Source organism: Convolutriloba macropyga, chromosome 7, assembly GCF_964194025.1.
Source record: "Convolutriloba macropyga chromosome 7, txConMacr16.3, whole genome shotgun sequence".
NCBI classification, from domain to species: Eukaryota; Metazoa; Xenacoelomorpha; order Acoela; family Convolutidae; genus Convolutriloba; species Convolutriloba macropyga.
Window position 1 is genome coordinate 32,527,868 of NC_134474.1, and position 16,384 is coordinate 32,544,251.

The 16,384-nt window shown below is 32.4% G+C and overlaps 2 protein-coding genes across 3 annotated transcripts in view; one reads left to right on the top strand and one right to left on the bottom strand.

Moving 5' to 3' along the window:
* The window catches only part of LOC142342786 (eukaryotic translation elongation factor 2-like), a 425,342-nt gene that overhangs the window by 128,976 nt on the left and 279,982 nt on the right, over positions 1-16,384 (bottom strand). The window lies entirely within an intron of this gene.
* Positions 1-16,384, top strand: part of LOC142342783 (uncharacterized) — a 99,879-nt gene that overhangs the window by 48,412 nt on the left and 35,083 nt on the right. For both annotated transcript variants that reach the window (XM_075394349.1, XM_075394348.1), the window contains exon 2: positions 11,336-11,674. In XM_075394349.1, coding sequence (XP_075250464.1) covers positions 11,336-11,674 — 339 coding nt within the window. The remainder of the gene's footprint in view (positions 1-11,335; positions 11,675-16,384) is intronic.

Genomic DNA, 16,384 nt, shown 5'->3' on the forward strand with positions numbered 1-16,384 from the left:
AAACGGAAAAAACGTACAGCCGATTACTTGATGCCTTAGACACCTTTGCCCCAGATTGTAAGCCGGATAAGGTTCTGTTGGATTTTGAAATTGCCCCTATTAATGCTTTTCAAAAACATCATCCAGCTTCAATATTGTCGGGCTTTTATTTCCATTTAACTCAAAATTTTGTTAGAAAAATTGGAGAACTTGGACTAAAAAAGCTGGTGTCAGAAAATCATGAAGTGGCCCTGGCGCTTAAAATGATCCCTGCTCTAGCTTTTGAAAGAAGTGAGCAAATAGAAAAATCTTTTGAATTGATTGTCGAGGACGAGCTTTGTTTATATTTCCAAACAAATTATATCAAGTGTCCACCATTAAACCGTCCTGCCACATTCCCCCCACAAATATGGAATCAAAGAGACGCAGCCGTTGAAGGAATTGCCAGAACAACCAATGCTGTTGAGGGCTGGCATTATGGGATACAAGCCTTATTCAGCGGATCCCATCCCGGAATTTGGAAACTTTTGACTAATTTGCAAAAAGACGCTGTGGTGCAAAAATTAAACTTTTTGAATGCCTCATCCGGTCACAAATTCCCAAAGAAGAAGAAGTATGAGAATTTGAAAGGGAAAGTGCAAAACTGGATGCAAAATTACAGAGATGAAACTGATATCAATTTTTGCAGGGCTATTGCCAGTTTGACTTAGTTGTGTATTTATCGTGTATTTTATTATGTTTATTTTTGTGTTAATTTAAATTCGAAATCCATCTTAATAATTTTGAGTTGGCGCCCTCCTTGCGTCCTCACGGAGTTACGTCGAAGCCTCATATCGTGACTCATTAGGGAATTTGATCCCGGGCGTTAACCCTATGATGGGACCCCTAATTGGGAACACAGTTTTGCAACATTGAGATATGAAGCTTGCACAGCGTAGCTGCTAGCAAAAATATCAATCTGGATTTCATTGGAAATTCTGTTAAGTACACGGTTGAATTTTGTTTTGAATTGCTAATTTATGCCTGCTCAGAAAGTACGTTTTAAAATTTAGCTTTCATCCTTTCATTTGAAAAGTACCCGTTTTTCCGTCTTCTAGACTAGGACAGTTTTTGAACTTTTTTGATTCAAATCAAAGTGCAACATAAAAGAGGTCAGACTTGTCAAGTGTTCTTTTTCGATCAAAGGCATTGTTCTAAAAAGCAGTCTCGTCATTATTCTTTGATTTGAAACAAACGCAAGCTGTTCAATGCCGCACTCTTGAAGGTCAGTAGTTTTGTGTTATTTAAGTCCTTTGAACTTTAGCTTTGCTAATTGTTCTTTTGGATGCCGAAATAGATAAAAGATTTCGGTGTTAAACCGATTTCGGGGTGAATAAATTGCGGTGTTAAATGACTGAGGGGTGATTATATACGGGGTTAAATTATAGGGGGTTAAATAAATCGGGGTGAAAAGAAGTAGAACCCTAAAGAACTTACAGGATGGTTTTACGCAACAATAGTGCTTAGACTCATGAGCATGACGTGATTAAGCATAACATTGATTTGTCACTAATTTATGTATACGCATATTTTTCTTTCTTTCAATTGTTTTACCACATCACAATAAATCTTACATCGATGATTTGATTCGTTGCAGATTTAATTTAGGTTAATGCCGTACTGTTCTTTAAAGTGCTTTTAATCCACTCTATATTGAGACAGGTTGTATAACGTGGGCCTTTATATTTTTCCGCTATACAAAGTGTACAAGCACACTCAAATTAATTGAAAGCAAATAGATTCTTAACAATTTTTTATAATTGAAAAAAAAAATGATCGAAAAATATTGCAGATTTTCATTGAGAAGTTGAATCCAAACCAACGGATGATTTAAAAATCAAAACTTAAGAGGACAACCATTGAAGCACATTTCATGATTTTTTGATCAATGAGAAAACTAGTCTTGGATTTGCTTAGGAAAAAATTTTGAAAACTATTCTTCCACCTGGAAAAGTAGAAGCTGAAGTACAGTATTGAAAAAATAAATCTTCCGAAATAAATCTTTGGGTTCTAAAAAATGATTTCAACACTTCCAATTTTTTTCGAGAAGATATGTGGAGTCTCCAATCTCGTAGGAAAGGAGCGCCGAAATGGTCGATGTCATTTAAGTGTAAAAGTTATTTGAAAACATTCAATAGTTTTTATAATATTAGCTTCAAATCATCCGTTCTTATCATTATCAGCAACTAATTCAGATTATTAATTTTATTCGAACTTAAATCAGAAACAGCAGTTTTAAGTTAGGAAACTAACTTCTATTGCCCTAATATCAAATCATTTAGAGATGACAGGGGGTTGGCCGAGAAGCTACCCCACTTCTCCACGCAATGACACTTTTTACGGCAAAATGCTTTTATGTCAGTTTTTTTATACATCGAAGTATTCAAACTTCCTTTGATCATATCAAAGGAAGTTTGAATGTGCTCTACTCGAGATGGAAGAATAGTGGTCATCGTAATGTATCATACATATAGTAAAGGAAAGCCTTGAAATTTTATCTCCCCACTTAATAAAGCTCGTTCGAATTTAACAACATTTTATAGCTCAAAATTATCATAACTTTTCAATGCTAATCATTATAAAAAAAAGTCCTTTGTCACCTAAAAAAGAAAACATTTTCATGTCAAATTAGGTCTCTCAGTGCGTTTCCGTGAAAACTTTGGTTCGTTCAAAAGCTACTGATTATTCAGAAAACGGATATTTGTTGCTTTTAGTTAGGTAATGCTGACTGGTTTGACCAGCATAAATTTTGCTTCGCATTTTTAAAACACATTTCTGCTTTTTTACGATAATGAAAAAAAATGTCCTGAGAAAATCTGCCTTGCCCATGAACGTTGCCTTGTAATGAATAAAAGTTCACTCACGTTATAGTATAAAAACGTTCCGAAGAACCGTTTCACATCAATCCGATCAACCCAGTAATATTTCCACTATTTCATATTCGAGTAAGTTTATGACAATATTTTGCAGATTACAGCATAATCTGAAGTAGGACATGAGCTCTAACTTATATCAAGGATCTAAAATCCAGGGAACAATTTTTGGTAAAAATAGGTGGAAGAAAAACTCAATTTTAATACGTCTGTAAAAATCTGGATTGGTAAACAATTTTGAAGCACACATTGAAATTACAAAATGGAAATTTTTGAAAAATTAGCTGTTGAATGATCAGAAAACCCCCAATTTTCAAATCAAATATACCTCAAGTTTTTCATAGCTTAGCGTAACATTTTTTTTCTAAAACAACAGTTTTTTATTACACTGACAATTTTAAAGTCGCTGTGTATTTACAATAGTTACAATGTTTACAACAAAAATATTTACAAGAAAAAATAATAGATTAGCCGATACAAAAAATCATTTTCCGATATCGCGTTTCTTCCAAAAAAAGAGTTATATGTCTTGAATTTTCACATCGATCATTTCAAAAATTGCAATTATGTGATCCCACTGAGCGTTTGTTCATTTTAAATCTTCAGTCAAAACCTGTCATCAAATTTCAAAAAAATAGTGTTGGATAATCTTTATTGTTCATAGAGCCAAAATTTTTGCGGGAAAATCTTTTGTAGAAAAGTTTCAGTTGTGTCATTAGATGGCGCTTTTAATCCACTCTATATTGAGACAGGTTGTATATCTTGGGCATTTATATTTTTCCGCTATGCAAAGTGTACCAGCACACTTAAATTTATTGAAAGCAAATAGATTCTTAACAATTTCTAATAGTTAAAAAAAATTATTGAAAAATATTGCAGATTTTCATTGAGAAGTTGATTCCTAACCAACGGACGATTTAAAAATCAAAACTTAAGAGGACAACCATTGAAGAACATTTCATGCTTTTTTGATCAATGAGACAACTAGTCTTGGATTTGCTGAGGAAAAATTTTGAAATTTATTCTTCCATCAAAAGTAGAAGCTGAAATACAGTATTGAAAAAATAAATCTTCCGAAATAAATCTTTGGGTTCTAAGAAAATGGTTTCAACACTTCCAATTTTTTTGAGAAGATATGTGGAGTCTCCATTCTCGTAGGAAAGGAGCGCCGAAATGGTCAATGTCATTTGAGTGTAAAAATTATTTGAAAACATTCAATAGTTTTTAAAATATTCGCGTCAAATCATCCGTTCTTATCATTATTAGCAACTAATTCAAATTATTAATTTTTTTCGAACTTAAATCAGAAACAGCAGTTTTAAGTTAGAAAACTAACTTCTATGGCCCTAATATCAAATCATTTAGAGATGACAGGGGGTTGGCTGTGAAGCTACCCCACTTTTCAACGCAATGACACTTTTTACGGCAAAAGGCTTTTATGTCAGTTTTTATACATCGAAGTATTCAAACTTCCTAAGATCATTTCAAAGGAAGTTTGAATGTGTACTACTCGAGATGGAAGAATAGTGGTCATCGTAATGTATCATAGATATAGTAAAGGAAAGCCTTGAAATTTTATCTCCCAACTTACTAAAGCTCGTTCGAATCTAAAAACATTTTATAGCTCAAAAATATCATATCTTTTCAATGCTAATCATTTTTAAAAAAGTCCTTTGTCACCTAAAAAAGAAAACCTTTTCACGTCAAATTAGGTCTCTCAGTGCGCTTCCGTGAAAACTTTGGTTTGTTCAAAAGCTACCGATTATTCAGAAAACGGATATTTGTTGCCTCTAGTTAGGTAATGCTGACTGGTTTGACCAGCATAAATTTTGCTTCGCATTTTTAAAACACATTTCTGCTTTTTTACGATAATGAAAAAAATGTCCTGAGAAAATCTGCCTTGCCCATGAACGTTGCCTTGTAATGAATAAAAGTTCACTCACGTTATAGTATAAAAACGTTCCGAAGAAACGTTTCACATCAATCCGATCAACCCAGTAATATTTCCACTATTTCATATTCGAGTAAGTTTATGACAATATTTTGCAGATTACAGCATAATCTGAAGTAGGACATGAGCTCTAACTTATATCAAGGATCTAAAATCCAGGGAACAATTTTTGGTTAAAATAGGTGGAAGAAAAACTCAATTTTAATACGCATGTAAAAATCTGGATTGGTAAACAATTTTGAAGCACACATTGAAATTACAAAATGGAAATTTTTGAAAAATTAGCTGTTGAATGATCAGAAAACCCCCAATTTTCAAATCAAATATACCTCAAGTTTTTCATAGCTTAGCGTAGCATTTTTTTTCTAAAACAACAGTTTTTTATTCCATTGACAATTTTAAAGTCGCTGTGTATTTACAATAGTTACAATGTTTACAACAAAAATATTTACAAGAAAAAATAATAGATTAGCCGATACAAAAAATCATTTTCCGATATCGCGTTTCTTCCAAAAAAAGAGTTATATGTCTTGAATTTTCACATCGATCATTTCAAAAAATGCAATTATGTGATCCCACTGAGCGTTTGTTTATTTTAAATCTTCAGTCAAAAGCTGTCATCAAAACTTGAAAAAAAATAGTGTTGGATAATCTTTATTGTTCATAGAGCCAAAATTGTTGCGGAAAATCTTTTGTAGAAAAGTTTCAGTTGTATGATTAGATGGCGCGACTGCCGTAGAGAAATTTAAAAGCAATATGTTGTGCTTCATTTTTTTAACGGTGTTATGCAGAAGTAAACTTTTTTGAAAAAACTCGATGATATGCACCATTTTTCTCCTCGTTACTTTAAAACATTACGTTTGAACTTTGATTTATTTTTCAAAGACAAAATGACTTGTGCATAGTAATATTACTTCAAAATTCTTAAAAATCAGCTATTAGATGGTTGAACTTTTTTGTCTAACTATCTTAGCAGTAAGCTGGGTTATTTTTTTTTAAAATTTCCTATGCATTTTTCCATTTCATTTCACAAGATCATCTATTTTGACTGCAGCTGCTCAGACTTCAAAAAATGCACAAAAAACTGCAAGCAATCTCTCTAATCAAGCAGCAACGGCTAGCTGCAGCTCTAATTTGATTAATAACAGGTCAAATTTTTTTTGGAAGGAAAAAAATCTGACGAGTAGTTTAATTTTGATCCTGTCTTCGCTACTGTTTGCTTTTGAAAAAAAAATTAATATCTTCCGTAGTTGTTGTTTTTGTCATATTGTCACTCAGTGTCAGAAGTAACAGTTCTCATCTACGCACTAATATGTCATCAATTAATTGATTTATTGTTTCAAGTAATTAGTAAATGATCTAGTTTAAATCTTGACAGATAATAGATTGTAAAATATTCTTTTGACTATTTTAGCAGAATCGTGTTTTTTCAAAAACAATTTATACCTTTCTTTATTTCATATCACCAGATTGCCTGTTTTGACTTTAACGGCTGAGATTTCACAAAAATGATGAAAAACTGCAAACCATCTCTCCAATCAAGCGGCTACGGCTAGCTGCAGCTCTAGAATAGAGAAATACAATTTCGAAAAACTTTGCCATTTTTTTTAATTGCTGAAATCGACTTGAAATAATTTTTCTCACTTTACTCTCATTTTCGTTCAATTTTTGAACCACATGCGTTGTCATTTGGAACAATTACGTTTTATAATTACCGGGAAAGTGATCACGACGCTTTTGGTTATCCAAATTTGTTGTTACAAGAATATTGTTGATAGTCAAGTCATTAGTTTAATCATGGCATCTTTTTCAGGACTTTTTCTGCTATATTTAATTAATTAGTCATTAGTGTGGTGAAAAAGCAACTTTTTTTCAGTTATTTCGACATTGCAGCAACTGAATTCTGCACCCACTTCTAAAACTAAATTGAGAAACGAAAGAAAGTCATTTTGAACAAATAAAAGTTACCCAAAACAGATAATGGCAAGTCAGTGCTGCTTGAGAGACGTTGTTTGAAATTCACGTCTAGGTTATGATTGGTAACAAAAACATAAACAAAAAGCTTAGGAGGTTACAATGTAACACAACTTCGATATAATTCGAATTGAAAAAGTTATTTTTTCTATTTGGTTTACTTCTGTTTTCTGCTCTCGATTATCAAGAAAAAGCAAATTATATATTTCAAAAGATTTCAGTAATGAGAGCAGAAGCAAAATATTGCCTAAATTTTAAAGCTTTCGGATGCAAAAATTATTAACTGGTAGCAGTAGACTTTCTTGGAAATTTACAGTCGTTGAATTCCAAACTGTTTTTCCGAAGAGTTTTTCTACCAACATTGCAATAAGTCAACGGGACGAAATTGACAACGCTGAAACAAAAATTCAAAACCAGAACACAACTTTAAGACATCGTGTAAGTTACAGATACGTATTTGGTTATCGGAAAATGAACTCAATAAAAGATCTTGCTGTAAAATTATTTTAAGCCATTCGAGGCAATTTGGAGGAAAATAAGAACACTTTGTTATTATATCATTTCTTGAAAAAGCGTTCAGCTCAATAAAGTCATCAAGACTTCTTGGAAACGGATGAAATCTATGGTTTTCTAGCAAGATGATAGCAATTCCTTACAAAATGGGAACAGTGACTAAAACAATATGTTACGTTTTCCAAAACTCTACTAACAAATCATTGTGCACCGCCTGGGACTGTTTTAAGACTTAGGTTCTCTCGTTTTCCTTCTATGTGAACGAAAGCCTTGACCCAACCAACGAGGTGTTTTTTGCCCATGATTTGTTGTTGTCGGCTGCAGTTGAGATAAAAGTTTTTTTTTCAAGAGAATTGAGATTTTTTTGGACAAAACTAAAAGTATAAAGCATACAAAAAATTAAATAGCTTCGGGCATTTTTTGTTTTTCGCACAACATCGAGCAAAAAACCATAGAATCACATCTTTTACATTCCTCTTCTCACAGAATTGTTGTGGAATTTCAAAATGATCAGAACTTTGTTCATGAAATTCAGCTGAACAAAAATCTTGAGAGCATGTTTTCCGCAATCTGGTCATTTAATCTGATCAGGCATTGATTTTTAAATCTTTAGTGCTATCTCTCTTGTCGTTTGCTGCTGTTTTTTCCCAAGACGTATTGTATAAAGAACTGCAATAAAGTTGAATTGGGCAGTAAAAGTATGTTTTTTGATAAAAAAAACAATTGGGCTAGAGACATTTTCATACAATCAAAGCTACCTCCCATACAGTTTTTATATCAAAGATGTGCTTGATCAAAATTATTGATTATAAGTTTCAGCAAAAAACTAAGAATAATTTCACTAATTTTTAAACTACACGTTTCAAAGTTAAACAAAATAGTTTTAAAAAAATGCAATGAACTCAATTGTCTATCAGCTTGTACTTTAATGGGAGAGCTTAGCAAAAAACGATAAATCTCAGTGAAAATTGAACAGTTTTTTGATACTTCAGCACAAAACAGGGCCTCGTGCATAATTCGACTCAATTGTCTATCAAATGAGGAAGAAACGTAAAACTTTCGAAGATACACATAATCTTCGAAAATAAAGGTTAATGAGTAATTTCCCTGGCGTAAGAACAGATCATCGAATTATTTACCGACAAATTAGAGAGCCGATGATACTCGTTAAACAAACTACGAGACAAGACCAACGACAAAACATCAATTCCAATCTAACGCAATTGCTATTTCTTTTTAATAAACAGTACAAAGTCAAAATACATCAGTTAAAACCTAAACAGAAAAACTCAACTTGTATTTTATCTCTATTTAAGATGTGAATTTCATTTAATAGTAGGTTGTAACAATTCAAGGACACTAAAAAATAGGCAAATTCAACCATCATCTGTCAACTACAAAAACTAGATATTTTCTAATTTAACTCCATTGGATCATTTGTAAGCAGCAACAAAAAAGTTTAAATAAATTCACCTTGAAAAGCAAAAAACACCTTTCATTCATGAGAACAGGAAATAAGTTGAACAACAAAATCAATGAATAAAATAACTGTTAATTAGGATCAAAAATTAACATTTTTTTTCTAAAAATGCTCAATGAAAACTGGAAATGGCAACAGACAATTTCAGATAAAATTCTAAATAGTACTCCTTAAATCATTTTGTATTTTGAAAAAAAAGGGGGAGCTGTCCTTCCTAAGACTAGGTAAAAAGTAGGCAGAAATAGAAAAGAAGAGAATTCAAAAATACGTTTATATTGAACTGAAAAGCTAGATAGAATTTTTTACGTTTATGCATGGAGCCAGTAAGATTTTCCTTTATCCAGAAACTATTTTTGTTCATAGGACTACAATAGAAAAAGACAAATAAATCTAAAAATCAGATATTCAGCTATAATTTGTTAATTACGTTGTTTGTGTCATTAAAACCATGAACTGTTCAAAAAAACCTAATATTTGATTAAATGCATCATCAAAGCATCATCAAAATTAGTGGAAGCCATCATTAGTGATCTAGTATGACACCAAAACCAAAAACACGAAACACAAGATCGATCAAATGTTTATAAAAGAAATATTACTAACTAATCAAATCACAAAAGAATTACGAAAGCTCAAAAAACGGAGACGCAACACCCTTAAAAACAACTGGTGAAAAAATAAAAATTTCGGTTCATAGTAATATTTCTAAGCTGCATTCAAACTAGAGACCATGTTTCAAAATGTCAGAAATTAAGAAGTCGGTTTAGATTTTTCTAAATTCATAAGCTGTTTTCCCAAAAACCCCATTTGTACACATGCGTTCCCCTAATGGCTTGCAACGTGTAATCAAAATGATAATCGGACAAGGCAACAAAACCCGCTTCCAAAATGGGCAAGTCTCCAAAAGAAAAAAAGAAATACGAGAACAAGCAAGACAAAAAAATTATATTACTTTTTGCAAAACAGTTTAGAATTCGCTAAAATCGTAAGTTTTTACTGAAAAAACCTAATTGTTTATATGTAACCTTTAAAATGTTATGCAACTTGTGATCAAAAAGACAATCGGAAATGGCAGTAAAACCAGATTCCGGAATGGGCAAGTGTCCAAAAGACAAGAAATTATTTGGAAACCGTGGTATCGAGGCAATGTGCCAATAATCAAAAAAGAATAAACTCCAGAATTACATTAATTTCTCTCAATAAAACTGTGGTGGGATTTTTGTTTAATGAGAAAAGGCAACTTGTTGACAGATTTTCGAAATAAGTGGCAAACTTCGGTAATAAACTGAGATTCTCTTGAAAATTTTTTTAAGTACATAAGAGCCATTAGGTGTGAAACCATATACCGAAAACCGAAAATATAACAAGTGATCATCGTGCGTCACTTTGACAAAAAATGAAAGTGGGTATTGGTTGAATTTTGGCTGGAAACTTTTCTGTATTTCTCAGAAAAAAAGACAAAAAAAATGCAGAATTAGTTTTTAAAAAGGACATCTCAAGGAATCATTTTTTTGACAAAAACCCTGGAGAGAGGAAAATAAGCCTGGATATTTCGATGAATATAATTGTAATAGATATTTTTTCCCAATCAAATTGAAATTGTTGCATCTAAAATTTATCAATTGATTTTTTTTCAAAGAGAAAGATTCATTTAGCATTATGGTTGTTTTAAGTTAGCAGAAAACCCACAAAATTCTTCCTATAGAACACTCGTATAAGAAACTGAAACAGAACTCACCTTCTTTTGAGTTAATTCAAACGTCTTTCAGCACATTGTGGTCTGTACTTCTGTCAAAACTGAAGAAATATGGGCCGAAGAAACAATTCTGGCATTTTTTGGTGAACATTTTTGTAGCAGCAGAGTCAGCAACCCTCCTCTGGGTCCTTAGACAAAACCAATAGCACCTCTGTTTACAAATTTTAGCGAATGCTTTCGAAAATTGAGCATAGGTCCCTAAAATATGAACAAAAACACAACGGATATCATTCCAATGTTCGCAAATTTTTGAACCTCGATAATTGCCTAGAAAAAACGAAAATCAAAGAAATTTTTTTCCCGTATACTACGCTGTAAGGGCGTTTTAATGATACGAATCACAACTCTCTACAATGAATATATCCATCGGCCAAAAATGACTGAACAAAAAGCCCATTTGAGTATATAGATCCTCCCCCTTTAAAGTTGGTGGAGAAAAAAACGTTAAACAGTGAGATGAGATAAAAACTATTTCAATTTACAGCAAGGAATGATAATATTCTGTTTTCGTCATGAGAAAAACATGATACTAACTTATCAAAGGATTTAATTTAATTTATAATATATATGTATATATATATATATATATATATATATATATATATATATATATTTGTGTGTGTGTGTGTGTGTGTGTGTGTGTGTGTGTGTGTGTGTGTGTGTGTGTGTGTGTGTGTGTGGGTGTGTGTGTGTGTGTGCGTATGTGTGCGTTTGAATGTAGATCAGTAGCAGGTCTTTCAAACCGTACATTTTGAATCCCATTGTTTTAGAAGCTGCTTCATCACACAACGTCAACATATCCTCAGATGTAACAAACGAGTACAATGTCGTTTTATCGGTGACGGTTTCGGATTCTTCTGATCCTAATGCTGTCGAATCCATTCTATTAGTGGAACCGTCTTGTCTGGATGGCAGCATTATTTTAGCTCAAAACGAATCCCAGTGTATAATCGACTCTCCAAAAGATTTTGAAGCTGCCCCAGTTTCAGTCAATCTGACTGAGCTGATACCCGGAAAAGAGTACACTTTTTCATCCGGAAATGTCACCTACAACTTGTCGGACAGTACCATTGATAATGCAACATCTGCGGAGTTTACATTTTGTGCACGTAAGACATAGTAACGGAGATTTTGTTGTTACGAATATAGATAGTTCAACATTTCTTAACCTTAAATGATCCGATTTTTTTATGCTACCCAGGTTCAAGTCCCAGACGGAAGCAAGTATGTCCAGACCGATGATAAACGCACGAAGGGGGCGTCGTGCGTTCAAAATTACGTAGAGTGGAAACATCAAAAAACGCACGAAATTCTGCGCATGAACGCACGAAAGTCTGATGAACGCACGAAAGTCTGAACATGAACGCACGAAAGTCTGAATATGAACGCACGAAAGTCTGAACACGAACGCGCGAAAGTCTGGTGAACGCACGAAACTTTCGACCTGAACGCACTACAGTCTGAACATAAGCGCACGGAAATCTGACGAACGCATATAAGTCTGGAAATGAACGTACGAAAGTCTGGTGAACGCACGAAAATCTTGACATAGGCACTTTCCTTCTGGGATGGTTTGGACATAGACACTTTCCGTCTGGGACAATATGTAAGTTCAATATACAAAATCAATGGGCTTTCTCAAAGGCCCTCAAATTCTTTAAATAGTTCTAGGTGCTCCCTAACAATTTGTGCGTTTTTCCTTTTTTATCTGAGTGTCGAACATGTTCATAAACAAACTGATTTAAATTTAATTTTAAGTAACTAAGTTTAGGGAATGAAAATGAGTAACCTTTGATTGAAAGACGTTTCGTAATTAACGTGCAGTCATACTACACATGAAAGTAAAGACTTGTGTTATTTTGCATCAGCAGAATAGTAGATGTACTGTTCTTTGACTAAATTGTTTAAAATTTCAGAAAAAAAGTTTACGGCCGGCCAACCAAATTCACAAAAAATTTTCTTTTAGAAAAAAAATAGTTAATACAGTCATCAAAAGATATTACAGATGTTTGAACTTCTCTTCAGGATCAGATTACTTTATCGTCATTCAAATTTGTCGGCAAGTCACAAAACCAAGGTTGCAATTAAACAGTTTTCCTAAGCATTGCAATTTTATCAAAATTGAAAAACAATTGAAGTCATTGGCTGATAAACCAGAATGCGTTTTTAACAGTTTGAAATAAGAACGAAAAAATGAAATAACAGTCAGAATTGTTTTCATGGAATAAAAGACCTTCTAATAAGATGGATTATAAGAGGACATTATGAAACAGGTTAAGGCAAGAAGCGTTTCAAATGTTTTGTCAATATATAATAGTCGAGATAACCAAAAGAAAGTCAACAAAATTTTTTTTTTATTTAACTTGAGCATATCAGCTCAAACTTATTCAAAAACCCAAATGAAACTAGTGTCCAAAAACAAGCATGCTCATTAATGTGCGCTCGCACATGATGTTCCAACCCGCGCTCATCTACATTTTCGACTTAATTGTCAACACAATGATGAGATAACTAAAAATAGTTGTTTTAGTTTTAAAAAATCGTTACAAAACCGACATACTAATAGAATTGCAAAATACCATGCGCTCACAAAATCTGCCAATAGAAAGACTACGAGTGAAAAAGAAACACCAAAATAAGCAAAAAGAAACATTTTTCGGCGAATGTGCTCAAAGAAGAGAAAAAGAAACACAAATATTCACATGCACAAGATTTAATGAAAAATGCATATTGTCCCACAAACGAAACATGAGTTACGACATGAAATCAATGAAAAAATAGTTTTTGAATTACGAGAAATTGGATGGAACCTCTCAATGATGAGAATAAATTATAAGCTGACGAAAAGAACAAAAACTGAAAAGTATAAAAAATCTTTGAGAAGGAACAATATCTTAAACTTTAATACTATTCGCTATAAACTGAGTGCATTGAGCAACATCATCCATTCAGTCCTAAATTAGAAGCCTATGAGACCAGTCAGCGTTTTACAACTACATGAAGAATTGAAAAAAGGCAAAAATAGCAACTTCAAAAAATTTTGAGCGAGAAAAGTGTCAAAGCCAACAAAAAAACTAAGTTTTTGTGAAAATTTTTTCTATTCTTGTATAATTTTTTCGCAGCAATGGGGGCTTCTTTTTTCAACAATATGACTTAAAAAAATCAACAAGTATGAACAAATATAGTAAAATCATACAGTTTTTGAGAAAAGCGGTTATATCAACAACGTTAAACTCAATAGCTTTCAATAGAGGACCAAAAATACGCTAAGTTTTGCCTCGATGATAAGGCAGTGATGTTTATCAGCCAATGGTCATCAAAACAATCTCACATTAAGTAAATTTATGATAAAAAACAACAACAAACACTTGCAAAAAGCAAAAATTCAGAAAAAAAGGTCGAAAAGATAGTGTTGAAGGCGTTTATACCATTAGCGTTTCTCTGGAAATTATATATGATCCATTGAACGTCTTCTTTAAACCAATTGGAACTACCAAAATAGAGATTTTGAGATAAGATTTCCGAAGGATTTAAAATTTCTAAAAAAAAATCCAAAATTTTTTTCGAAATTATGAAAACTCGCGACATTGAAGTCCTTAAAACATTAGTTAACAGATGAAAACGCTTACCAGAATTTTTTAATTGCATTTAAAAGGATGGGGTCCTGTCAGTACTGAGACTGACTCACAGTTCATGAAAATAAGTTTGCTAATGGTTAGTGTCCAAAAAAGAATTTTTAAAAAGTTCTAACAGCCATTAAATTCAATAGCTCTCAACTGATGTCAATAAATACGCAAGGTGATGCACCGATAAGGAAAAAAAGATATTTATCATTCTTATGTCAACAATAGGACATCACAATACGTCTTATGATTATGAAAACAACAATAAAAGCAAGCAAAAACCAAAAAGTTCAGCAGAAAAGTGCAAGAAAGTGTCTAAGCCATTAATACCACGAACTTTTCTCTGAAAATTTATCTATGGCCCATTGAACGCCCTTTCTCAGCAACTGAGAACTATCAAAATAAGGATAATGTGATAAAATTTCATTGTGAACCAAAATAAAATTACAAAAGAACCAAAAATAAAAAAAGAATTACGAAAACTCGTGGCCTCGAAGTCATAAAACCATTAGTTGGAAGATAAAACCATTAGCCATATTCATTTTAGTTGCAGTTAAAAAAATTGAGGTCCCGTCATTCCTCAGCTTGACTTACAGTTCACGAAAAAAAATTAAGATTGGTTAATGTCCAAAAAATATTTCTAAATAATTATTTTTTAAGTCTTAACAGCCATTAAATTCAAGAGCTTTCAACGGAAGTAATAAAAATACAATATCTTATGCCCCGTTAAGAAGACATGGATGTTTGTTTTCAATATTTTGACAATAAGACATCACAATAAGTCTTATGATTATGAAAACAACGACAAATACAGGCAAAAACCAAAACAAATTGCACAGAAACTTGACAAGAAAGTGCCGAAGCCATTGAAACCATAGTCTTTTCTATGAAAATTTTATCTATGATCAATCAAAAATTTTCTACAAAAACATTGGGAAGTGTCAATACGAAGTTTTTTTGAAATTACGAAAATTCGTGCTATCGAAGTCATAAAACCAAAAGCTAGCAAATGAAACGGCTTACCGGAATAATTTTGTTTCCAATAAAAAAGGGGGTCCTTTCATTACTGAAACTGAATTACTATTCATGAAAAATAGTTTAACATCGTTCAATTTTCAACAATAAACTTTAAGAATTATTATTTAAAGTCTTGACAGCCCTTAGCAGTCCACACAATGTGCTCTTTAGGTTTACCTAGTCCACATTAGAAAGCCAATTGCACCTTTAGTTGGCAGTTCTCTGCAATAGGACTCCCAAAATTTAGTAAAACCTCAAAAAAATCAAGATTTCATTAAAAATTTCGAAAACTCAGCGTCGAAGACAAAGCATGAGCGATGCCTTGAAAACAAATTTTTTGTTCATTGATTATCATTTGACTATAAATGAGGTTTATCATTGACGGAGCCTCGATAAGAAAATGCCAAATCTCTATATGGCAAGAAAAAAATAATAAATAGGAAAATTTTTCGAAAAAAACAGCTCTCAAATAGAATTCTATTTTTTTTATAATAAACTTCCTCACGAGATCAGAACTAGCCGTCTTATTGGTCTACTGGTAACACAAAATTGTTTCTTTTTTAGCATGAAATGTAATTTTGAAACATTTTTTTAATAAAAGAGCCTTAATTACAAAATTTACGCTAAAGTTAACAAAATCATGCTAAAAGTGATCAAAATATCACCTGTTCACACAAAACTTTAAACCACAATAATTCCTCGAAAAAAATCTTTTTTTATTTTTGAGTTCTACGCTGGACGAGCTTTTTGATGACGCCACTCACATTTCTCTACGATGAATATATCCTTCGGCCAAAATTGTCTAAACAAAAAAAACCATTTGAGTATATAGTTCCTCCCCAACAAGTGGGGTCGGAACAATAATCTATGATGAGAATAAATTATAAGCTGACAAAAAGAACAAAAACTGAAAAGTATAAAACATCTTTGAGAAGGAACAATATCTTAAACTTTAATACTATTCGCTATAAACTGAGTGCATTGAGTAACATCATCCATTCAGTCCTAAATTAGAAGCCTATGAGACCAGTCAGCGTTTTACAACTACATGAAGAATTGAAAAAAGGCAAAAATAGCAACTTCAAAAAATTTTGAGCGAGAAAAGTGTCAAAGCCAATAAAAAAAGTAAGTTTTTGTGAAAATTTTTTCTATTCTTGTATAATTTTTTCGCAGCAATGG